Source organism: Lampris incognitus, chromosome 2 (assembly GCF_029633865.1).
Source record: "Lampris incognitus isolate fLamInc1 chromosome 2, fLamInc1.hap2, whole genome shotgun sequence".
NCBI classification, from domain to species: Eukaryota; Metazoa; Chordata; class Actinopteri; order Lampriformes; family Lampridae; genus Lampris; species Lampris incognitus.
This window is the reverse complement of record NC_079212.1, coordinates 93,487,656-93,513,464: the sequence shown is the minus strand read 5'-3', so window position 1 is coordinate 93,513,464 and position 25,809 is coordinate 93,487,656. Positions and strand designations below refer to the sequence as shown.

Sequence of the window (25,809 nt, the reverse complement as noted above, 5' to 3'; positions counted from 1 at the left end):
CAAGGCCGCCATTTTAACAGTTTCGGAATTTTCATAGTTTAATAACTTTGCAGAAAAAAAAAGACACAGACCTGCCGCTCCGTGAATGCGCCTAAAAATGACAAATATTTGCATTAAAATGAGTTTTAGATCAATTGCACAACAAAAGTTATGGTAAGATCTACCTAAAACGACCATGAGGCGTCAAAATGACGGCGTGTAATTTGCGCGTCATCGCGCGCGTCATGTCACTATTTACGACGTGTGTTGGTCGCATCATTTCATTCACGAAGTTTTTTCTTTTTCCTAGAAGATGGGACAGTGACACCACTAAGTTTGTCCCTAATATTTTTGTCACAGCATTTCTCTTTCAATATATTGGTTTCACCCATATAAATATTCCACACAATCCCTCCTTTGGTTTTATAGGTATTTTGAATTTATCAAGAAATTCTTTATAAGATAATAAATAACCATTTTGATTAAGTAATTGGGTCCTCATTATCTAATGATATACCATGGATGAACGCATGGACAATTTGTGTGATAAATACTGTACCAGTAACACATTTAAGGAGGATTTTCAAGATACTGCAGAGAATTTATCCGGTAAAGCTTGTGTTAGAAAGACTCAAAGTAGATACCGATTATAAGTGTGATTTTTGTGGACTAGATAAAGAGAGTATTACCCATCTATTGTTCCAGTGTATTTACACAAGAATGTTCTGGATTGATGTAGCCAACTTTCTAAAAAAAAAAGAAGAGAGACTTAACATGAACACTGAAATAGATCTGTTTGACGTAATGCTATATTTTAGTAGAGATAAGATTGGAAACACGCTGTATATCATACAACTAGTGATTATTTTTGGAAAATTCCATATTCATAAGAGAAAATGGTCAGGAACCAATCCAAATTTCCTGCACTTGATTGATGAATTTAAATGATACCACACCATTTTATTTAATCTTAAAAACAAAAAAAGCTGTTAAGATCTTTAAATTACCAGGGGAATTTAATATGCTGCATATAACACAAACTCTGGCATTGTTAAGTTAATCTTTTTTTGTTTATTTTTGTCTCCTTTCTATTTTTGTTTTCTATTGTCTATGTCTTTGTACCGTTGTATATGAAAATGTGTTCAATAAAGAATGAAAAAAGCAAATTTCCCCCCCTTTTTCTCCCCAGATGTGTCTGGCCAATTACCCCGCTCTTTTTGAGCCATCCCGGTTGCTGCTCCACCCCCCCCCCGCCACTCCTCTGCCGATCCGGGGGCACCCCGACCGACCAGAGGGGACTGGGAGGAATAGCGTGATCCTCCCACGTGCTACGTCCCCCTGGAGAAACTCCTCACTGTCAGGTGAAAAGAAGTGGCTGGCGACTCCACATGTATCGGAGGAGGCATGTGGTAGTCTACAGCCCTCCGCGGATCGGCAGAGGGGGTGGAGCAGCAACCGGGACGGCTCAGAAGAGTGGGGGAATTGGCCAATTACCACTGGGGAGAAAAAGGGGGAAATATACTATTATAGTTGTTAATAAGCTAATTTTGGCATCAATCGTTTCCTAACAGACATACTAACATATGCATTAAGAACTCAATTGGGTATTTATCTTGACAGAATATAGCCGTCATTTTGACCGCCCATGGTCGTTTTAGGTAGGAGTGAAATCCTGGTCGTTGTTTTAACGTTACAGAATGAAATCCTACAGCCAGAACCCAAGAGGTTCCCTTGTTCGGGTGCTGCAGTCCATGACTTGCCCTGCAAATGCACAGTGTCCAACACAGTGACTGTCACATCCAGTGTGTGCTGGTCTGAACATGGTCGTGTATGCCAGCATTAACTGACATTAGTAGTCTTATCATACTTCCTGAGAGAGCTCATGTGGTCGAAAGTGACTCTTCACGAGGACGCCAAAACCTCAGCCTTACTCTCGGCAAAAGGGAACCAACAAAGAAGAAAAAAGGAACTAAAGTCGAGATATGCAGAGCAACAATAACTGCCAGAAAGTTTCTAAACAGTCCGTTTTATTTGCCAGACACAATACAAATCTGATGAAAGTCTGCGGATTGATTTTGTCCATTGAAACTGTAGACAATCCGTATTTTAGGGCATGAGAGCAGGCTGACTTTATCAGCATGACTCATTTTCCTATGAAATATAATACCCAGAGACGTCCTTCTCTTAATCGAGGAAATAAAATCCATTGAGTTTCACTCAGTTCAACCCTCCCGACAAGAAAAATTTAGCCGGATATGAAAGAAATGAAATCAGTCTCGGTCCAAGGAATTCCTATTACCCTACATCTAGCGGGGATATAGACAGGCTAGACAGGGCCATTTGCCGGGCTGGTTTCTGGGGTTAGTGAGGGTCAGTCTGGGTTGATACTAATCCCTCCCTGCTTGCCCCAGGTGTGACAGAGACATGTGAAATCATTGTGTCTGCATGCCGCACCAGATTACAAACCCCTCGCAAACCAATCAGGGACATGTATCAGTCATGGCAATCAGCGGCTCAAATTTCGAAATTCGTTCGCAGTGCATTAGTATGTGAAGCCCTAGAAAAAGCTGCACTAAACGGCACGGGTTACTTGTACTGTTTATTTTCATAAGAAATCGTGTCATTCTGCAGATACTGTAGTGCATTGCTGTAGGTAAATATTGCATCAAGGGGCAATGGGATGGTACATGCGCAATAAATGTCAATCACTATAACTGCAGGGCTCTATGACGTTTTAGATGGGAAGCCCCTCATGAGCCTGGCTTTCGAACTCACTCACTCACAAAATTTAGTTTCATGTTTAGCTGTGCCATCTGCATAGATTTGGTGGTGGGGTGGAGGGGTGGGAGGGGATTTGGGTTGCAACCCCTCCAAAGATGCTGTGAACGACAGCATCTAAAAATACATGCTGTTGAATGGCATTAAAGATTTTGCTTTTTTTCTTTCTTCATATTGACCTTACAATCCTCATTTTTCTGCACCCCCAACAATATTCTCTCTCAGCCTCTCTCTCATACTCTATCATCCATCCATCCATTATCTAAACCACTTATCCTGCTCTCAGGGCCACAGGGATGCTGGAGCCTATGCCAGCAGTCATTGGGCAGCAGGCGGGGGACACCCTGGACAGGTCGCCAGGCCATCACAGGGCCCACACATACCTAGGGACAACTTAGTACGGCCGATTCACCTGACCTACATGTCTTTGGACTGTGGGGGGAAACCGGAGCCCCCAGAGGAACCCCATGATGGGCAGAACATGCAAACTCCACACAGAGGACGACCCGGGATGACCCCCAAGGTTTGGACTACCCTGGGACTCGAACCCAGGACCTTCTTGCTGTGAGGCGACTGCGCTAACCACTGTGCCACCGCGCCGCCCCAATTCTATCACCACATTCTATCGCCTGGTATGTATTGCCCATGTGGTTTAATTGAAGGTAGGATTTCACAGAAACACCATCAACAGAGATGCAAGTAAGATGTTCACTATCACCTTCAACCAGCTCAAAATCTTCTGATTATCTTTTGATTGAAGTGTTTCTCATGTGTCAGCTTGCTTTTCTGGGTTATTGGCTAGCTGAAAAAAGATTCATACTAGCTAATTTTAGCGCCGCTGAACAAAAGCATCTATTTTACAATGTCAATTTTTAGCGTCCCATCAGGATATTATGTCAACGATATGTAGCGTTAGCTACTTAATTAAAATGTTCAAGTCAGTACTAGGCCTACTCAGTTACAAACTAAAGACAACGATCCCACATTGTTCTGTTCACAACAAAGCCACACAACAGCTGTACTTTGTATCTACGAGACTGTGTCCTCATATTATTCATCCATGCCGTGTTACCTGCTCAGGGGGGAAACAATGCAACATCTGCTGGATATTGTTGTTGTAGAGGGTCCGCCACTGGGAACGTGCCCACCGTACACAGTCTTTCCAGATTTCTGGACGCTGCCCCCCGGCTGCTCCGTCGGCGATGCTGCTCCACACTCCCTGCAGAACCTCCAAGGCCTCCGCCTCGCCGTGACCCAGCGTTCGCTTCACAAACGATTCATCACTGCAGGCAAACCACACGCAGCAACGCTCTCAGATTCAACACGTGCCCATTAGAGCAAGAAAAACTAAAAGATGAGGATGCTGGCTGGTTCTCATTAGCTAGACAGGCAGGAAAGTAAAAGAAGAAAAACATTAAAAAAAAAGAAAGAAAGGGATGATGTGAAGAGGTTGGACAGGACAATTTCAAGGGCCGCTGGTATAACATCATATTTTCTCTCATTCTTCTGTGTGCCTGACCTCCAGGATGGAAGGAGTGACTCTTATTGTTTTAGCTCGACTTGTTTTAAATTCCAGCAGTAACCATCAACAGACCTGTGGAGGAAGAGGCAGATCTGCACAAAAATGTAAGTGTTCCTCTCTCTGCTCTCAGCATCATGGACATGATTTTGAGAGCGAAACAATTATTTGCTTTTGAATAGAACAGGCATAGAAGAGACCTACTTAAACCTGTTTGCAGTATTGTACTCATGCAGGCAAGTCACTGGGCAGGTCAAGGGGACTTCTAAATCTGGTAGTTTTTTTGTTTCCGTTTTTCGGAATTTCCCCCCCTTTTTCTCCCCAATTGTATTCAGCCAATTACCCCACTCTTCCGAACCATTCCGGTCGCTACTCCATCCCCCTCTGCCCATCCAGGGAGGGCTGCTGACTACCACGTCTCCTCCGAGACACGTGGAGTCGCCAGCCGCTTCTTTTCACCTGACAGTGAGGAGTTTCGCCAGGGGGACGTAGAACGTGGGAGGATCACGCTATTCTCCTCAGTTCCCCCTCCCCCTTGAACAGGTGCCCCGACCGACTAGAGGAGGCGCTAGTGCCGCGACCAAGACACATACCCACATCCGGCTTCCCACCGGCAGACACGGCCAATTGTGTCTGCGGGGATGCCTGACCAAACTGGAGGCAACACGGAGATTCGAACCGGTGATCCCTGTGTTGGTAGGCAATGGAATAGACCACCAGCCTACCCGGATGCCCCATAAGATTTTTGATTGCAAGTTTAGTAATGAATAACCAACAACTTTATCTCAGCCACTCACATTACTAAGATGGCCCTATCAGACGCAGTATTTTACTTTCTCAGTAATAACCACACCAGTCCATATCTGAGCTGGGACATTTCTGTATTAGCTGACGGGCTGAATTGCTGCTCAACAGATCATGCAAAAAGAGCAGGAGAGACACAGAAGTGTGTCGGTATACAGTATATGCATATGCAACATGTATATCCATACATCCATCCATCCATTATCTTAACCGCTTATCCTGCTCTCAGGGTCACGGGGATGCTGGAGCCTATCCCAGCAGTCATTGGGCGGCAGGTGGGGAGACACCCTGGACAGGCCGCCAGGCCATCACAGGGTCGACACACACACACACACACCCCATTCCTAGGGACAATTTAGTACGGCCAGTTCATCTGACCCGCATGTCTTTGGGCTGTGGGAGGAAAGCGGAGCCCCCGGAGGAAACCCACACAGACACGGGGAGAATATGCAAACTCCACACAGCGACCGACCCGGGACGAGCTCCAAGGTTGGGCTACCCCGGGGCTCGAACCCAGGACCTTCTTGCGCCACCGTGCCACCTATACCCATACATGTATATGCAATATAATATGACCCTGGCAAGACACACCTTTTAAGCCAACTGTACCTGGATTTTATTGTGAAACAAAAAACCAAAAAAACCAAGAAACGCCTTTCAAGCACCTCACTGTTTTCTGCCGGGCGAAGACTTTAACGAGCATTAAGGGACTGAAAAGTGAGCAGAGAGTGGTCCTTTCACAACAACAGCGGGGGGGGGGGTCATATGGGTCCTTCACTTTTGTTGAAGGCAACCAGCTGATGGTGTGCCGAAGAGTGTTACACACAAGTGTATGACTGCTATAAAGAGAAGGGTATCGTGTAAGATTACCTCAAGTAGAGATTCACATTTTCTGGAATTTGCTTAAACAGCCCCTCAAACTGGTCTCTGGCCCACTAAAACAAGACACAAAGAAAGAAAAGAAAGAAAACCATCAAAGAAAAAACACTTAATACTATTTGAGTAATGAGTTTACATGTAAATATATGACACTATATCATGGTGTTCTTATCATTTTGTACATAATTCATACTTCACACCACTGTGCTCTCCGTGTATGTATGTATGTGATATCCATTGTGGTTCTGACAACCAAAGACAAAACCTTTATAAGTGCTAAACTTGGCCAATAAAGCCTGATTTTCATCTGATTCTGTGGATTAAAGTGACGTCTATCATATCACTTACTTCATTTACATCACAACTGTTCATAAAATGAAAGTATTGTCACGTGACAAGATAACTGTTTATGAATAAAGTAAACATAAGTACATTTAATTATAATACCATTTAAATAAATATAGGTTTACAAGTTTTCCCTCTATCGCCAAGGGTAAGCCCTGCAGCCCGCTGCCAGACATGTGGAACGCCTGTGAACGATGCCGATCTACACCTCACCTGCAGGGTGTGCTCAATGCGGTGGGGGAAGTTCTTGAGCGTGCAGAGCGGGATGGCCTTCTCCACACCTGAGGGGGCTGGTCCGTAGGACGCCGTGAGGTGGGGCACCACCACCACGGTAGAGCCCTGACCTCCACGGGTCCCGCCCTCCAGCATGGGTTTCTTGTGCTGGACACAGCGCCCGTCCATGTAGACCCCTATACGGCAGAGATTTTCTTCTCTTACTTTCTTCTCTTTAACTGAAATGCAAACTTATTATGTCCACTGGTACGTTGCGGCTCTGTCCACTGCACTCTCCATTCCAGTCGACTGCTGCATACTTAATATAAGGATATCTTGATCTTTGCCCCCCCCCCACCCCTTTTTCTCCCCTATTGTACTTGGCCAATTACCCCACTCTTCCGAGCCGTCCCGGTCGCTGCTCTGCCCCCCTCTGCCGATCCGGGGGGGTTGCAGATGACCACATGCCTCCTCCGATACACGTGGTAGTCGCCGGCCACTTCTTTTCACCTGACTGTGAGGAGTTTCACCGGGGGGACGTAGTGCATGGGAGGATCACGCTATTCCCCCTCAGTTCCCTCGAACAGGTGCCCTGACCGACTGGAGCAGGCGCTAGCGCGGCGACCAGGACACATACCCACATTCTGCTTCCCACCCGCAGACACGGCCAACTGCGTCCGTAGGGACGCCCGACCAAGCCAGAGGTAACACGGGGATTCGAACCGGCGATCCCCGTGTTGGTAGGCAACGGAATAGACCGCTACGCCACCCGGACATCTTGGTCTTTCTATGCAGGATCAGTTTCATAATGAGGGTCCCGTTTGAGATCTCTTAATGAATTGTTGCAAGTCATGTGCACTAACGCATGTTTCTCTGTCACACCATGAGGGCAGGTAAAATAAACAGCTACTTGTACATAAATGCATTTCTCTATAGGGATTTGAAATTTCAGGGGCACAATTTCTGTTATCATATAATAATAGGTAGCAACAAGAACAAAGAATATATTGGTAATGGTGATTGTGCGATACCATCAATGGTTCACTAACCAGAGTTCACAGCAACAGATAAGTAGCACTGGTGTGGATAAAGACTGCTTGGTTAAAAACCTCTGTTATCACTGGTGTTAGCATACTCACTGACTTCCACATTATCAACGGCTGCAACCACCCCATCCAAACCCTCCAAGAAGCGGGAACCATACACTCGTTCGCTGTCTTCGTCCATACGGTTCTGGTGAGCTGTGATGTTCATATGCGGGTTCATTACCTGGACGGCCTGCACAGCGACTTCCGATTTCTGCCTCTGCAGGGGGAAGAGTGCACAAAAAGGATATGTGTGGCAACCATGTGGAAGCTGACACATGCGATCTAGGAAAGGCCGAATACGTAAACCCCCAACCCATCCCCATTAGCCATGCCCTCTGACCCTTCCACTTCACCCAGTCCAGCAAGAAACACTGCACCAGGAAAACAGCTTAACTACCCAAGTGATGAGAGCTACAGATCAGCACAAGATGGTTTTAAGGCTGAGCCACTCCTAATAAGGTGAGCGGTGATAACAGAGAAATGGTCCGCGGATCTAGTGTGTCATGCACCTCTTACCCCAATGTCTTCAAATCTAAACAGGAACTGGCGATGCAAGTTGGACTTTTCTATGGAGTCCATGTCCGTTACAGTGATCTGTCCTCGTTCTCCAGCACCCAAGCCAACAAGGGCAACGTTTTTAAGGACCTCACAGCCTATAGCACCAGCTCCGACCTAAAGCGGTGACAAGGAAGATTCGATAAATCTTCTCATGTGTTGCAAGTGAAGGATGCTAACTAAAGGTCTTGAAATACTGGGAATTGCAAGCAGCAGCTCTTTAACACCGAGAGTCTGTGAAAAAGTAAAACAAGATGTACGACAGCAGTTGTCATTAACATTGCATCACTGTACCCTACTTAAATATGACTTTAAGCTCTGCACACTATGACATTAAATCACTGGTGCTTTTGCAAACACTTTCGTAAATGGAAACAGAAACAGGTATGCACACGCACAAGCACACACACACACACACACACACACACACACACACACACACACACACACACACACACAGTTAAAACAAACAAGCATTAGAAAACATAACCCTTGCAAAGGAAACTGAGAAAGGGCTGGGCAGTGCTGGATGGCCTCTGCACACCCAGAGTTCACAGTGGGCAGGAAATGCCACCTGAAGCAGCGTTTCCTGCATGTGCCATCGTCAGCACGAGCAGAGTCAAAGGAGTCGCTTTACACGCAGAGTGCACCACCTGCTGGATGACTGCCACACATTCACTTACCATGAAGTATTTCTGCTTCCCAAGCTTCTCCTGGAAGGTCGATCCAAACACAGCGATCTGCCCATCATATCTGGTCCCTTTCTGTCAGGGAGACAAACTAGATAGTTACATCCCATCCTACAGTAGAACATGTGCCACTTTTGGTGGCTAGTCATAAAATACTGAAATAGTGTCTACTTCTACTACTACTACTACTACTACTATTGTCGGCTGCTCCCGTTAGGGGGCGCCACAGCAGATCATCCGTTTCCATCTCTTCCTGTCCTCTGCATCTTCCTTTGTCACACCAGCCACCTGCATGTCCTCCCTCACCACATCCATAAACCTCCTCTTTGGCCTTCCTCTTGTCCTCTTCCCTGGCAGCTCCGTATTCAGCATCCTTCTCCCAATATACCCAGCATCTGTCCCCCACACATGTCCAAACCATCTCAATCTTGCCTCTCTTGCTTTGTCTCCAAACCGTCCAACCTGAGCTGTCCCTCTAATATACTCGTTCCTATTCCTGTCCTTCTTCGTCAGTATACATAATTATTATATATTGCCTTCGTGCACTGCCTGTTGACACCTATCGAACTTGAAACTAGTTTTTTGGCACTTGCATAGTTGTCTCCTGACTAGATCCTTGCTTTTAACTAGTTTATTAACTTTCAAATGTGCGTCGCTTTGGATGAAAGCATCTGCTAAATGAAACTGTAACACTAACATAACAGCCTCCAAATTATAGACAATGGACAACTAAATCTTACTGTTGAAAAGGCACTCTCTGTCAGTTGTTCCCTGAGTCCATCAAGGTCTTCAGGGAGGCACTCCAGTGCATCAAAATACAGCCACTGTTGAAGAGGGGTGAACTTCCCACTGCATGCCTACAGGGACATCATGGGCATAAAAATACCAAAAAAAAGAAATAAAATATATATATACACTACCGTTCAAAAGTTTGGGATCACCCAAACAATTTTGTGTTTTCCATGAAAAGTCACACTTATTCACCACCATATGTTGTGAAATGAATAGAAAATAGAGTCAAGACATTGACAAGGTTAGAAATAATGATTTGTATTTGAAATAAGATTTTTTTTACATCAAACTTTGCTTTCGTCAAAGAATCCTCCATTTGCAGCAATTACAGCATTGCAGACCTTTGGCATTCTAGCTGTTAATTTGTTGAGGTAATCTGGAGAAATTGCACCCCACGCTTCCAGAAGCAGCTCCCACAAGTTGGATTGGTTGGATGGGCACTTCTTTGAGCAGATTGAGTTTCTGGAGCATCACATTTGTGGGATCAATTAAACGCTCAAAATGGCCAGAAAAAGAGAACTTTCATCTGAAACTCGACAGTCTATTCTTGTTCTTAGAAATGAAGGCTATTCCATGCGAGAAATTGCTAAGAAATTGAAGATTTCCTACACCGGTGTGTACTACTCCCTTCAGAGGACAGCACAAACAGGCTCTAACCAGAGTAGAAAAAGAAGTGGGAGGCCGCGTTGCACAACTGAGCAAGAAGATAAGTACATTAGAGTCTCTAGTTTGAGAAACAGACGCCTCACAGGTCCCCAACTGGCATCTTCATTAAATAGTACCTGTTAGAGCCTGTTTGTGCTGTCCTCTGAAGGGAGTAGTACACACCGGTGAAGGAAATCTTCAATTTCTTAGCAATTTCTCGCATGGAATAGCCTTCATTTCTAAGAACAAGAATAGACTGTCGAGTTTCAGATGAAAGTTCTCTTTTTCTGGCCATTTTGAGCGTTTAATTGACCCCACAAATGTGATGCTCCAGAAACTCAATCTGTTCAAAGAAGTGCCCATCCAACCAATCCAACTTGTGGGAGCTGCTTCTGGAAGCGTGGGGTGCAATTTCTCCAGATTACCTCAACAAATTAACAGCTAGAATGCCAAAGGTCTGCAATGCTGTAATTGCTGCAAATGGAGGATTCTTTGACGAAAGCAAAGTTTGATGTAAAAAAAATCTTATTTCAAATACAAATCATTATTTCTAACCTTGTCAGTGTCTTGACTCTATTTTCTATTCATTTCACAACATATGGTGGTGAATAAGTGTGACTTTTCATGGAAAACACGAAATTGTTTGGGTGATCCCAAACTTTTGAACGGTAGTGTATATACTGCTCAAAAAAATAAAGGGAACACCTAAAAACACAATATAGACCTCGATGAATGAAATATTTCAGCTGAAAATCTTTATTTATTAGACAGAGGAATGTGTTTAGAGCAAAATAACCTAAGAATGATCAATGGAAATCAAAATCATTAGCCCATTAAGGTCTGGATTCAGAATCATACTCAAAATCAAAGTGGAAAATGAGAACATAGGCTGATCCAACTTCTGTGGAAATTCTTCAAGACGATTCAAAATGAGGCTCAGTAGTGTGTGTGGCCTCCACGTGCCTGTATGCACTCCCTACAACGTCTGGGCATGCTCCTGATGAGACGACGGATGGTCTCCTGAGGGATCTCCTCCCAGACCTGGATCAGGGCATCGGTCAACTCCTGGACAGTCTGTGGTGCGACATCGCGTTGGCGGATGGTACGAGACATGATGTCCCAGAGGTGCTCGATTGGATTCAGGTCTGGGGAACGTGCAGGCCAGTCCATAGCATCAATGCCCTCGACATACAGGAACTGCTGACACACTCTGGCCACATGAGGACGAGCATTGTCATGCATGAGCAGGAACCCAGGGCCCACTGCACCAGCATATGGTCTGACAAGGGGTCTGAGGATCTCATCCCGGTACCTAATGGCAGTCATGGTACCTCTGGCTAGCACGTAGAGGTCTGTGAGGCCCTCCAAGGATATGCCTCCCCAGACCATCACTGACCCACCGCCAAACCGGTCATGCTGGAGGATGTTGCAGGCAGCAGAACGTTGTCCACAGCGTCTCCAGACTCTCTCGCGTCCGTCACATGTGTTCAGTGTGAACCTGCTCTCATCTGTGAAGAGCACAGGGCGCCAATGGCGAATCTGCCAACCAAGATGTTCTCTGGCAAAGGTCAATCGGGCTGCACGGTGTTGGGCTGTGAGCACAGGCCCCAATTGTGGACGTCGGGCCCTCATACCATCCTCATGCATTCTGTTTCTCACTGTTTGAGCAGAAACCTGCACATTAGTGGCCTGTTGAAGGTCTTTTTGTAGGGCTCCGGCAGTGCTCCTCCTGTTCCTCCTTGCACAAAGGACCAGATAGCGGTCATGCTGCGGGGTTGTTGTCCTCCTGCGGCCCCCTCCACGTCTCCTGGTGTACTGGCCTGTCTCCTGGTACCTCCTCCATGCTCTGGACACTGTGCTGGGAGACACATCAAATCTTCTTGCCACAGCACGCATTGATGTGCCATCCTGGATGAGCTGCACTACCTGAGCAACTTCTATAGGTTGCAGATACCGCCTCATGCCACCTCTAGTGGTGAGGGCACTAGCAAAATGAAAAACTAACCAAAGATCGGCCAGAAAAGATGAGGACAGGCAAATGGTCCATTCCTTTTATAGGGGTTGTCTTGCAAATTGTCTAATTTCCAACAGGTGGAAATTAGACAATTTACCAACAGGTGAAATTGATTCACAAATCAGTGTTGCTTCCTAACTGGGCAGGTTGATATCTCAAAATTGTGATTGACTTGGAGCTACATTGCGTTGCTTATGTGTTCCCTTTATTTTTTTGAGCAGTGTATATAGTAGACTAGCTAACACTTGCAAAGCTGCTGTATGAAGTGTATGAAGTAATGCATGATGCAATATCATCAAGATCAACTGATCATCAATAGCAGTGTCATTTTTAACAAAGCAAATAAAGATGCAATTAACATCCCAGCCTATGAATGTGCACCCCACCTTCATAACTTCCTGTGCTGCCACTGCTCCGATGAAGGAATTGACTGGAGCCAAGCGCCCCTGGGCAGTGTATGAGAGGCTTCGCACCACAGCCTCATCCAACTTTTCCAGAGGGCTAACGGCATCCAGCTCTCTCACTATGGCGAGTAGCACGTCTGCGTCGGACTGTATGACAATTTAGCCACTTATTAGTGAATTTCAAACTATTCACAAGTTGTTGTGTAATTAACTGCTTTGGGGATGTTCATTTAAGGACCAGAGTTTTCAAGTTACTATTTCAAGATAAATCAATCGAATATCAACAGTTAAATCTTTTATATCTCCGCTGACCTGAGACCAAGGCTTAGGAAGTCGCTGTTCTTGCTTCACAAAATGATGGAGGCCCCTAAAGGCCAAATGCAGGGTTTGATGTCTTGTTATTTTCCCATAATCAGTCATTACCAGAAGCTGAGGGTCCGAAAAAGCATCGTCCAGGGATTTCTGTAGATCAGTATGTTGTATTTACATTAGTTATCACCACTTAAAATCTCTAGTCATTATCATTCATTCATTCATTATCCAAACTGCTTATCCTCCTCTCAGGGTCACAGGGATGCTGGAGCCTATCCCAGCAGTCATTGGACTGCTGGGATAGGCTAGTCATTAGCCATTATCATTTTCAGCTAGTCATTATCAGTTTCAGCTAGTCATTAGTCATTGTCAGTTTAATCGTAAATAGGCTTTGTGCAATATTCGATCGCGCCTGAAGCAAAATAAGGTTAGTGGGGTTGCTGAGTGATAGTCCACCCATCCATTATCCAAACCGCTTATCCTCCTCTCAGGGTCACAGGGATGCTGGAGCCTATCCCAGCAGTCATTGGGCAGCAGGCGGGGAGACACCCTGGACAGGCCGCCAGGCCATCACAGGGCGTCAAACACACACACGCACACACACACACACACACACACGTAGGGACAATTTAGTACGACCAATTCACCTGACCTACGTGTCTTTGGACTGTGGGAGGAAACCGGAGCACCCAGAGGAAACCCACGCAGACACGGGGAGAACATGCAAACTCCACACAGAGGATGACCCGGGATGACCCCCAAGGTTGGACTACCCTGGGGCTCAAACCCAGGACCTTCTTGCTGTGAGGCGACCGCGCTAACCACTGCGCCACCGTGCCGCCCACACAATAAACGACTAATGGCCCCTCCACTCCCCAGATCTCAGATTTCTGCATTCGTAAACATAGGAAATGAGTGTTTTTGATGTTGGAAGGCCCTTGACACCCAGCCAACCCATAAAGCCTTTGCTCACACTTGCAGTCTGTGGGGAACTTTTCAGTGATCACCTTAAACTGATACCTACTGAAGGTGTTCAAAAATGCAAGACATCCGCAAACATGCACGGTTTCTGCTGCCTTCCTGTTTGAATTGTATGGCGCCCCCTCTGGGGTCAGCTGAGGGAAAAAAAAGATCCACGTGTAAAGCTGTACTCTCGGTTTAGAAATCTTTGTGCACGGTTTATAATCCCTGCCCTCGAATTACGACTCCATGCTTGCAAATTTATAAACAGTGCCCTCAGACTTCCAATCCATGCACTCGTTCACAGATTCGAACTGTCCGGATCAATAAGTCATAAGCAAAACGTTGTTAAAACACAAAGAATTCCTCTTTCCTACCGCAGTAAAGTGGACAACGAGCTACAACCTAATTTTCACCAAAACGAGCCGTCTTCCAAGGTGGACAAATCACATTGGTCTCTATGTGCAGCCGGCTGTGAGACGAGTGCACAGGAACCGTCTAAAAAGTGCAACACCCAAAAGAGATACAACAAAATACTCAATAACTTCAGTCTTACGCAGTGTAGTGTCCCCAAAACAACTTCACACATCAATGACTTTCCTCTTGGCTATACTACAACACTTCGTTTGGAAAAGTGTGTTTTTGCATGATTTTGGGAAAATTTTATTGGGGAAATATTCGATATTGTCAATTTTATACAAAATATGCAAAAGCACATTTTTCCAAACTTAAGTGTTGTAGTATAACCAACAAGAAACCATTGATGTGTGAAGTGATTTTGGGGCTACTACACTGTACAAGAGTGGTGTTATTGAATATTTTTGTAGCATCGCTTTTCGGTGTTGCACTTTTTAGACAATCTCTGTGGAGTCTCAGCTGGCTGTGCATAGAAACTAATGTTATTTGTCCAGCCATTTGCCCAGAGGACGGCTCGTTTTGGTGAAAATTAGGTTGTAGCTCATTGTCAACCTTACCGTAGGAAAGAGGTGTCATTTGTGTTTCAACAACGTTTCGCTTATGAGTTATTGATCTGGGAAGTGCGAACCTGTGAATGAGCGCACGGATTGCAAATCCGAGGGCACAGACTCGTAATTCAAGGGTACGGATTATGAATCCGAGGGCACGGATTATAAACTGAGCACACAACTTTCTAAACCAAGAGTACAGATTTACACATGGGTCTTTCTTTTCCTCAGCTGACCCCTCCCCCTCTTTAAATGTGTCGTTATTTTAAAAGCCTAATTAAAATATTTGTTGGAATATTAAAATATTTCCAGACAACTATTTGTTGTTTTTTATTATCACTATCTGTTTGTATATTTTACTGTATTCTTTTTGTGTTGATGTTGTACTGTTAAGCTTATATCTTTTTGAAAACTTAATAAAAACTTAAGTGAGGAAAAAACGTGCTGTCATTCACAATGCTGAACACTAGGTGTCAGTGTTCACGTGGAAATTGCACACCCTTCCAGAGAGATACTTACAAACTGTAGCGTAAGAGGTAGTTTGACTTCAGTTGCTACGCCACCCCGTTCATACGCAGAAAACCCCGAAGTGTCACAAATACTGAACGCAGTGGGGCCTGGAAAGAGAGGGAAGCATTTAGATACAACAGATAAGAAGAGGAGTTATCCAGTTCTTACAATTATGATGTTTGTTGAAGAGCAGGCTGCTACTCGGACCAGTGGACCCTGGTGTGTTACTCTTTATGTGTGCCTTGCTCATGACTAGAGGTTACAAGTTATTCCCTTTCTTTTCAATGTCCTCCTTCAATTTATCAGGGGGGGGGGAGCATGCCTTAAAGGTAGAATGAGTAGGATTTGTCAGCTACGGTTTGTAAACGCAATCACATTTGTCCCCGCCTCCCCGTGGTCAACGTCACCAGAAGGACACGCCCCCCTGACCGCAGATGCCAGAGGACACCCCAGTAGTGCAGAGGCCGACTCCGCGTCGCTCTTCATCCCCACCCTCTCCTTCAGTGCTCGCCAAGATGTGAAAGCCAACCCCAGATCCACTCTCGTTCTGGATCGAGCTTTGGCGCAATATCCTGCTTACGATCTCGATCTGGCACCTGGTCGCTATGTTTTCATAGAGTCCCGCTGCTCAAAGGTTAGACTCACAAGTCAGTCTCTAAACGCTTTGCTCAATTAGAGACTAAGGACAATCTCCCAGTTTTCGTTGCTAAAAGTGGGGGGAAACAATTAGAGATGAAAAACGCTGCATTGCAGAACCAGTCCAAAATCTTTAGGGCGGCCCTTCCCCATTGGGTAGAGGCTAGTTCCCATCGATGCAGAGAGCGGAAATGGAGTAGAGAACGGTCAACTGAGCATGCGCGAAATGCCTCTACCACGCCTCCACACGCCCCGCGTAGCATCCAGGCGCTAGGATTCTGGGAAGACCCGCCCCTACTCTGCGTCTGATTAGCTAACTTTAACCCTAACCTACCCAAACAACGGAGGCAACGAGTACTTGCGCATGTTCAGTTGACCGTTCTCTGCAACTCGCCTCTACCCTTCACATTGGGGTGGTGACGTGCAGAAGTCGTGTTCTTCTAAACACTGTCGTACCAGCCGCAGTCACCGAAGACAACTCGTTCAAAGTTTGTTGATGTTTGCGGCGAAACATATTTATAGGTTAAAAACAAACACGGTCTTTTATTAGGATATGATTCTTCCGTTCGGCCGGACTGCATATCCGCTCTGGGGGGACCTTACAGGACGAGTTCGGTTAGGAGACGGCAACACGCCTTTCTTGTTCTGGGTTAAAGGTTTCAACCAAAGTCGCTGTAAATCCTTAATTTCACCAGTCTTGTGGACTGACAACACAGTCGATAAAACGGACTCAAATAATCTGACGTTGCTCGGGACGTCCATTTCCAGTGTTTTAAAAAGCTCCGTGTTACAAAGCGATTGGCTCTATATCTCGTTTGTTTCAGTACGGAAGAGGATGGGGGGAGGCATCACTTCCGGTAAGGCGTGGCTACGCTTTGCAAAGCAGTGGACAAAACAGTAGCTATGCGTGTGAGTGGCCAGAGAAGCACAGTCTGCTCAAAGTTGCTTTAGTAGCGCAGAGCGGAGTAAACGAAGCCAAGAGTGTACAAGCTAAACTATCACAGATTGAACAACGAGTAAACTAAGCAAGCCATTTCAAGTTCCAGGGATTTAGTAGAATTTAACACAGAACAAATAATGTTCAAAGCAAGAAACAATTGTAAACTACTAATAAGACACGTTAGCCCCTAACTAACGGGTCTGACCCTTTAGCCGAGCGGTTAGTGATGTCGGCTTGTGGTGCAATACATCCGTATCGAATCCCGCACCGGGCAAGAAAATAACCGGTTACATTGGTGGCAGCGGTGGGATCCGGAAGTGTGCAGATCCTCGAAAAAATAACCGGTTACACAATGTACTACAGAGTAATAGACCAAAAAAAATATTCCTTAATAGAGAAGGGGAATATAATTTGAGAGGGAAATTAAACTTCCAAAAAGTATGTGTTGGTACAACTTTGAAGAGCGTGGACATTTCAGTCTGTGGGGTAAACTGTGGGACAGTCTGAGCATGAAACGCAAAGTACAAGCATTACGCATTTCAAGAAGAAGTACAAAAGTCTGATTGTCAAGACATATAGGGGCGATGAAGAGTTGTGTGTTAAAGTTTTACTTATCTCCAAACATTCCTAATTACGTTGTTTCCTTTTCCTTCATATGACACTGAGTGGATATCTGGGTTTTGTGTGTGTTCTTGTGTGTGTGTGTGTATATATATATAATCCAGTTAGTCAAGTAAATTCTTTATGAGACAGTACAAGCCTGTTTCATGCCATAAGCAATCATCAGCTAACTGGATTGTTTTGCGCCTTATTTGTTGAGCACTTTCCCTACCGTTGAGTGTTTCTTTTAACAAAAAGTTATATATATATATATATATATATATATATGTGTGTGTGTGTGTGTGTGTAAACTGTCAATGGTGTTGATAGAAGTGCTCAACTAATGAGGTGCGGAGTATCAATACAGATGACAGATGCAGGAAAAAAGTTTTAATACATAGCAGTACGGGCCTGTTTCGTGCGTCACACACTCATCAGTATTAAAACTTTTTTCCTGCTTCTGTATATATATATATATATATATATATATATATATCCGGCACTCAGGGTCACGGGGATGCTGGAGCCTATTCCAGCAGTCCTCAGGTGGCAGGCAGGCGGGGACACACCCTGGACAGGCCGCCAGGCCATCACAGGCCCCCCCCCACCCACCCACCCACACACACACACACCACACCACACCACACCTAGGGACAATTTAGTATGACCAATTCACCTGACCTACGTGTCTTTGGACTGTGGGAGGAAACCGAAGCACCCGGAGGAAACCCACGCAGACACGGGGAGAACATGCAAACTCCACACAGAGGATGACCCGGGATGACCCACCAAGGTTGGACTACCCCAGGGCTCGAACCCAGGACCTTCTTGCTGTGAGAAGACCGCGCTAACCACTGCGCCACCGTGCCGCCATATACACACATACATATACATACATATACATACATATACATATCTATATATATATACACACATATATATATATGGACACACACACACACACACACACACATATATATATACACATATATATTGGTCATATATTTTTTGTTATATATATTTATTTTCCTTTTTGTAATGTATAGTAGCTGAATTAAGAGTAGGTGAGAAGGGGTGGGGGAAAATAAGTGTATACTTCCTCCTACTCCTTTTCCAACATAATAAATAATCTGATGCAGACGGAGATCTGTTCGCTGAGTTTGATGTGTGGATTTGTTGATCACTTCAGATTACCAGTAATGGGTTATCTGTATGTTACATCCTGTTTCTTTACATGTTCAAAATAAATCATCATTCATTCATTCATTCATTCGTCCATTCATTCATTCAAACTAAGTAAACTTAGCTGAGCTAAAACAGAGTAAACTAAACTAAAACTGTCCTAAATGAAGAGTAAACTACACTTAAATAGAGTAAATCACTAAGGGTAACTGAGCTAAACTTTAACAGTGCACAACACTACAAATGAATAAACTGATCTAAGATTAAATGGAAATCTAACCTCAAACAATGTGATGGTGAACACTGGCATCCCACAAGCATGTGTCCTTAGCCCCATACTCTACACACTATTCACCTATTACTGCGACGCCACAATCACTGGTCTGCTCACTGGGGGTGACTTAGGTTTGTCAGCGGCTGTTCTCGCCGCCGTTGTTAGCAATGATCTTGCATTCAGAAGTCCCCAGACCTTGGTAGCCGGAGATCTCCACTCGTCTTGTATCGCGAGATTACCCAAAGTTCAACGCCCGGAAACGTCCCGTACACAGCAACATAATAAAATACAGGCAGAGGACAGGGTCTCTGCAGATACAGACGCCGCCACACACGTCTAGTGGGTCATATGTGATGATTGAGAGGATTATTTTTGTATGAGTCTATACACTGATTTTTAGGGAAGGTCCTACCCGCTCTACCTTTAAAGTGATGTTGAAAAAGAAGCATTATTGTGAAATTGGATTACGAACTAAGAACTCTGATCTCCACAGGTCTGATGCTGTTCAGCTCCGCCATGCCGCCAACTTCAGAGAAGGAAACCGTGGAGCCATCTACAAGTCCATGCCTCTGTTCACCAATGCAAGTCACCACCCCTGGATTAGCCTAAAATGAATGTAGAGAATGTATGCAACTCTCAGATGTGTAACGGTGTTTTCTACAAGTGACCTTGCATACTGCATTTTTAACAAAATACTGTGTAGATGACGTCTTGGGTTTGGATTTATATTTTCATCCAACAATCTTGATAACATGTGTGCCCTAATAAGGGTAATGACATTAAATCAAATGGGAGAACAAGTACCTTGGTGATGTGCTCTATCAGGGCCAACACAGGCACCTCCCCATCACTGTCCAAGACCTCAAACTTCTCCCCAAAATCACAGAAGAGCTGCCTGCAAATGAACCATGAGGCTGGATTAAGCTTTTTTTCTTTCTTTTTAAAAAAAATGCACTTTAATTTCCAGAGGACAACTTGTTGATATCGTGCGCCTCTTGTCCTTACCCACAGAGTCCTCGGGTATCTGCCACAATGAATTTGATTCCATGCAAATGACAGTGAGCACCAAAGCGCTTCTGATCGTCTAGAGATGAGTCAGTGAGGACCACCACCTGTAGCATTAAAATCAATAACAAAAATACAACAATATGCAACACGTTACCTTTTTTTTCATTTTTTGTAATAAATGAGCATTCTTGGGACACTCAAATATTTATTGCATTTCCTTGAACCCTGCCATTGTCTTCGATGCATCTGGAAATGCTGGTGATGGGGGAATTTAAGGCCGGTGTCCTGTTGTACTAATTTTAAGGGTCAACAGACGAGCTCGTCAGTGCTTTAGTTGATATTTCCTGTAATGTCTGACTCGTAGCCCACATGTCCTCAGCTCCTTGGGTGTTCTTGTGTAGCAGGATGGCTATAGAAGGGGACAGCAGCTTGATTCTTGCTGATGCCTATCTATTGGTGTGCCGGCAATCTTTCAACACCCACAAAAAATGGCATACTACTAACTTGATATTCGTGTGTGGAGAAACTCTTGGGATTCTTAGATACTCTTCTTAATGTTCCTTAACAGCAGTTTTCCTACCTTTATTAAAATGTGGGGCTATTTCCCCTGTGTTTTTACGCAAGCATTATGCCACATGTCTGTGAATGTTCTCATTCATCCAGGTCATGGTTGTCCAAAGGAGTTGAATCCGATAGCGATGTAACATCGGTATACAAAAGAGCCACTCATATCTATAGCTCTGATAACGACTCCTAGTGGATAAATTCTGAGTCTCATCACCAGCCAGTCAGACTAGTTTGGTCTAGCCAGAAAGGCACGAACTGAGGAAGCCTCTTGGATGAGAGGCGAAACACCTTCACGGATGTATACCAAGTCCAGCTGCACTCGATTCAACTCCTTTGGATTATGCCACATCCAATACCTTGAAGGCTATGGCAACCCTGGAGTCTCCAGCAAGCTTTTATGGTCTGATTTCCATACCTGGAATTGGAGCAGCAGTTCCTCATCCAGCGGTCCGGTGTTGCAAGACACCTCCACTCGTGGGTTCAAGGCCGACAAGCTGGCTAAGGAGCGCGCGGCTCGGTTGTGACCGACGTCAGACTTGCTCAGGAAAAACTGAAAGGCAACAGTACGGTCGTTTAAATAAGTTGCGCGTGAGCGTTTGACAACTTGCAATGAAGCCAAACATCTCGTCATCATACTGAAAGCCCCCTCAAGCAAGAAAATGAAAGGAAAACGACAAAGTGCCACTGAACTTATCAGTTAGCACACATGGCAGTTCTGTCTTTTGAATTAGCTTTCAGTTTTGGATCAAAACTGAAAGCTAATTCAAAGCTAATTCAGAAGAAAGCTAATTCAAAAGACAGACACAGGATTGACCATGTCTCGTTATTTGGGAGTACTGTTATTAAATCATCTGCGATGGTATTTTTTACCTTCGCGTTCACTAATTCGCAATGGGTGTGTATAGGCCGGTCACATTGAGCCAGACCACTTCTGCATACCCAGTTTCACTTCAATTTATTAACAACTTTAACAATATTTATGGCCGATAGTTATTATTCAAAACCGGTCATTTTGACACAAGGGTTAAAACCCTCACCCCAATACACACACACACACACACACACACACACACACACACACACACACACACACGCACAATGATCAGTTTTGATAAACGATCAGATGTAAAAAAGAGGACACAAGTATCTGCTTTACCTGAGAAGACAGGTCAGTCCATGATGCCAGGCCCTCATCTTGGACAGTGACGGACTTGACCCCAGCCAGAATGACATTTTTGGCAATTTCTACACCAAGGCCCTGCAGCCCTGCTATGAGGACGTTCGCCGTCCCCATCCGGCGCATGGCTTCATGACCCAACACGTACCTATAGCAAGACAAGGCATCAGTCCATCTGGGGTGCAGGCAAATGAAGCAGTTAAATATAGAGACGTGCCATCGTGATACTTACAGCTGCCGGGAGTAAAAGCCCTCGTCGATTTCACTGATCTCTGACATGTTTTGGATTTAAATTGGATATTTCTTTACAAATAAGGAATTGCTCGGCCTATCAACCAGTGGACTCAGCGTGTTGAGCACAACTGCAGTCAGTTGTTGTATCCCGACAGTGTTCTGACAGACTGGACTGGCCCCTCCCAGCGGGGCTGGCAAATACATTTCACTTTCGTTTCTACAAAAAAAAAAAAAAAGAAAAAAAAAGAAAAAAAGAAAAAAAGAGGTGACTTGTTTCAGAAGTTTTCCGCTCAACCACTAGATGGCGCCAACAGACTTCTAGTTGTAGTCTGTTTTAGATTAGTTTTGTTTCACATTACTCTGGTTACAAGCCACACTAAAGCGGCAAAACGCAGACCATGAAAATCCAAGATTTGCACATGATAAGATACTACTTAGCTTATTTCTGTGTTTGAGGAATTAGGGACGGACCAAAATAAATAGATTCAGCTGAGATATACATGAATTTATCGCTCTCGAGCAATACTTAAAAAATGTGCTGAAATTTTTCATCAGTTTAACTTCCTTCTTCGTGTTCTTCTTCTTCTGTTCCAACAGTTGTTATTTGGGGGTCAGTAGTAAGGTCTCATCTGGATTATTATCCAAGCAAGTGAAGCAAATGCCCCCAATCTTCATACCACCATGGGCCCCAGAAAGAATTGGGGGGGGGGGGTACTTAGTTTGCACAGACACAAATCCAAATGAAGAAATTCCCCCCACATTACAACCTTGCACAGCCTATTGATAGAGTCATGTTTTGGGTTGCAGGTAGGCAAAATATATTCTAAAATTCTGCAGGGCCTCACGTAAAGTGACGGGTCTTTACTGAGTCATTCATTCATCCATTATCCTAGCCACTTAACCTTTTACTTAAGGTCGCGGGGATGCCGGAGCCTATCCCAGCAATCATGGGGCGGCAGGCAGGCAGGGAGACACCCTGGACAAGCTGCCAGTCCGTCACAGGTCTTTGCTGATGAGAGGCCCTAATCTATTCAAAGAGGGACCAAAGCTAGTCTCAGCAGAAACGGATATTTGACATTCGTAGCGTGCTGCAGTTTGGGCCCCAGCTACTGGAACAGTCAACAAAGCCCCCCCCCCCAAAAAATCCCCAGAGTAAATCAGTTTGGAGCTTTAAAAGAACGTGTAAGAACTTCGAGATCATGATGAAGGAGAGGACCAAAGGGAATAATAATAAATAATAATAAATCAATCTTATATAGCACTTTTCTAACACTCAAAGTCGCTTTACAATAAATGGGGTGAAACGACAACAGATAAACATGGGGGGGTACGAGAGGGAGAAGCGGCAGACACACACGACGCTAGCAGTACTCTCCTACTTAAACACATACAAAAGGGCAAGAAACACAAAACAACAGCAGCACGGGAAGTATGCATCAGACTGCAGGAGGTTGCTAATACGGTGGATGACCGGTCTGGTTCTGGTAGGTGGATTGGGGGGGTGCTAGTGGGTGGTTGCGCTGCTAGTTGTTTGCGGTTAGTTAATCCAGTCTTGGGGAAGGTGGAGGGTGGTGAAAATGGAGTTGGTTGATGGTTGGTTATATGAATAACTGACTGATTCTAGCTTCGTGGTGAAATCTATGACATTGACTGCTATGGGTTGTTGCCTTTTGTACATGAACTAATAAACAGTGTTGTCTCAACGCATGCTCAATGATCCAGGTGCGGAAATCCCAGATCCTCTGTAAATTGTACACATGACTACTGCAACTCTAAGTAACGGTCACGGCAACTTGTATACAGGAAACCTGTGTTAGATAGCCGGCTTTGGTCATAATGCAACTGTGTTGTTTATAAGGATGGGGACACTTGTGTCCTGGGTACGACGTTAAACTGCAACCGTCGGGGTCGTCAGCGACTAAACCAGCACCCCTACTTCAACCCTTGGGTTGTTGTGAGGAGGGTGTGTGGGCACACAGCAGGACTAAAAACAAAACCTGTCAAAGGGCGGATGAGTTCCTCTGTGAACCAATGGCCATCCACACCCAGAGAGCAGATAGGGACCACCAGGTACTCCCCCCTACTGACACACAATGATGACTCAACCTGTTGAGGCATCAGCTGTGCTCCTACAACCTCCATAGGTTACAGAACTGATGATGATGATAATGATACCTGCGGTCGGCTGAGAACCACTAAATGTAGTGTCCAGATGAGCGGATTCAACTTTCTGGGAATACACAGTGTTCATCTGCTCCAGCACTGTGCATCTATTATGTTGAAAGCCCAGCAGAAAACAAAGGCCTGGTAAGGCTGACCTTGTTTCCCCTTTTTCTGTTACTGTAGACTGAATCATTAATAACAAGGTATTTTGTAAGAAAGGTTTAGCCGGCTGTAGCCAATTCCACCATGAGAAATATATCCCTTACATCCATTGCTCACTATTTACAGAAATCATTACAACCCCAAAAATTACAATATTTCGTAAGTTCCATTCGTCCATTATCCGAACTGCTTATGCTGCTCTCAGGGTCGTGGGGATGCTGGAGCCTATGCCAGTCACTGGGCAGCAGGCGGGGAGACACCCTGGACAGGCCACCAGGCCATCACACAGCCCCCCCCCCCACAAGACAAGACAAACGCATTCATTCCTAGGGGTAATCTAGTATGGCCGATTGGCCGATTCACCTGACCTACATGTCTTTGGACTGTGGGAGGAAACCGGAGCCCCCCGGAGGAAACCCACGCAGACACGGGGAGAACATGCAAACTCCACACAGAGGACGACCCAGGATGACCCCAAAGGTTGGACTACCCTGGGGCTCGAACCCAGAACCTTCTCGCTGTGAAGCGGCCGCGCTAACCACTGTGCCACCGTGCCGCATTTTTGCATTTTTAGTTGCATTTTGTAAGTAATGATCTTAAAATATCTTCTAATTTTATCTAATTTCACATACTATAAAGAAAAAAAATATTAGTCTTAATTACATGCATTGAATGCCTTGTTAAAGTTGATGTGTCTGTTTTTAAAACGGTGGAAACGTTTGTCTTTATGCATCCTCAAGAGCGGAAAGCTCTCACGACTCTCAGTAAGGACAATAACATCATCATCCTTCCAGCGGACAAGGGCAGATGCACCGTTGTACTAAACCAGACAGACTATCATGAGAAAGTTATGATGTTACTTAGTGACATGAATACTTATGAGCCCCTGAAACAAGATCCAGGCAGTGGTTACAAGAAAAAGGTGATAGATTGTCTGAAGCTGTCAGAACAGGACAATGTTACTGATAGAACGTTGTGCCAGAGATTATACCCGGGGGGGCTACACTTAGTCTGTATGGTTACCTAAGATACATAAACAGGATGTGCTATTACGGCCTATTGTTTGTATTTTTAACTTGGTGACCTATAACATCCCTAAATTTCTTGCATCTATTCTTAACCTGTTGGTAGGCAGTAATGAACATGACATTCAGAACAGTATGGATTTTAGGGATAAAGTGGTGAGGGACATCATTATGGAGGGGGATGAAACAATGGGCTCTTATGATGTTAAGTATCTCTTCCTGTTGATGAAGCACTGGAGGTAGTCCGTATGAAATTACAAAATGACCCCACCCTTAGTAACAGAACCACCCTTAACACTGAGCAAGTGTGTCTGGTCCTGAAACTGTCTTCAGTCCACATACCTCACACACAGGGGACAGTACTACTATAGGCAAAGGCATGGGTGTGCT

General features: G+C 44.9%; 1 protein-coding gene across 1 annotated transcript in view; it reads right to left on the bottom strand.

Moving 5' to 3' along the window:
* Nucleotides 1–22,243, bottom strand: part of uba7 (ubiquitin-like modifier activating enzyme 7) — an 80,032-nt gene extending 57,789 nt beyond the window's left edge. The window contains exons 1-16 of the mRNA XM_056273434.1: nt 22,068–22,243; nt 21,815–21,983; nt 21,074–21,208; nt 20,089–20,195; nt 19,888–19,978; nt 19,556–19,688; nt 15,461–15,558; nt 13,017–13,166; nt 12,687–12,851; nt 9,590–9,706; nt 8,844–8,924; nt 8,122–8,277; nt 7,657–7,822; nt 6,518–6,714; nt 5,951–6,015; nt 3,830–4,040 (exon numbers count right to left, since the gene is read on the bottom strand). Coding sequence (XP_056129409.1) covers nt 3,830–4,040; nt 5,951–6,015; nt 6,518–6,714; nt 7,657–7,822; nt 8,122–8,277; nt 8,844–8,924; nt 9,590–9,706; nt 12,687–12,851; nt 13,017–13,166; nt 15,461–15,558; nt 19,556–19,688; nt 19,888–19,978; nt 20,089–20,195; nt 21,074–21,208; nt 21,815–21,983; nt 22,068–22,114 — 2,088 coding nt within the window. The 5' untranslated portion in view covers nt 22,115–22,243. The remainder of the gene's footprint in view (nt 1–3,829; nt 4,041–5,950; nt 6,016–6,517; nt 6,715–7,656; nt 7,823–8,121; nt 8,278–8,843; nt 8,925–9,589; nt 9,707–12,686; nt 12,852–13,016; nt 13,167–15,460; nt 15,559–19,555; nt 19,689–19,887; nt 19,979–20,088; nt 20,196–21,073; nt 21,209–21,814; nt 21,984–22,067) is intronic.
* Between the last annotated feature and the right edge of the window lie 3,566 nt (nt 22,244–25,809).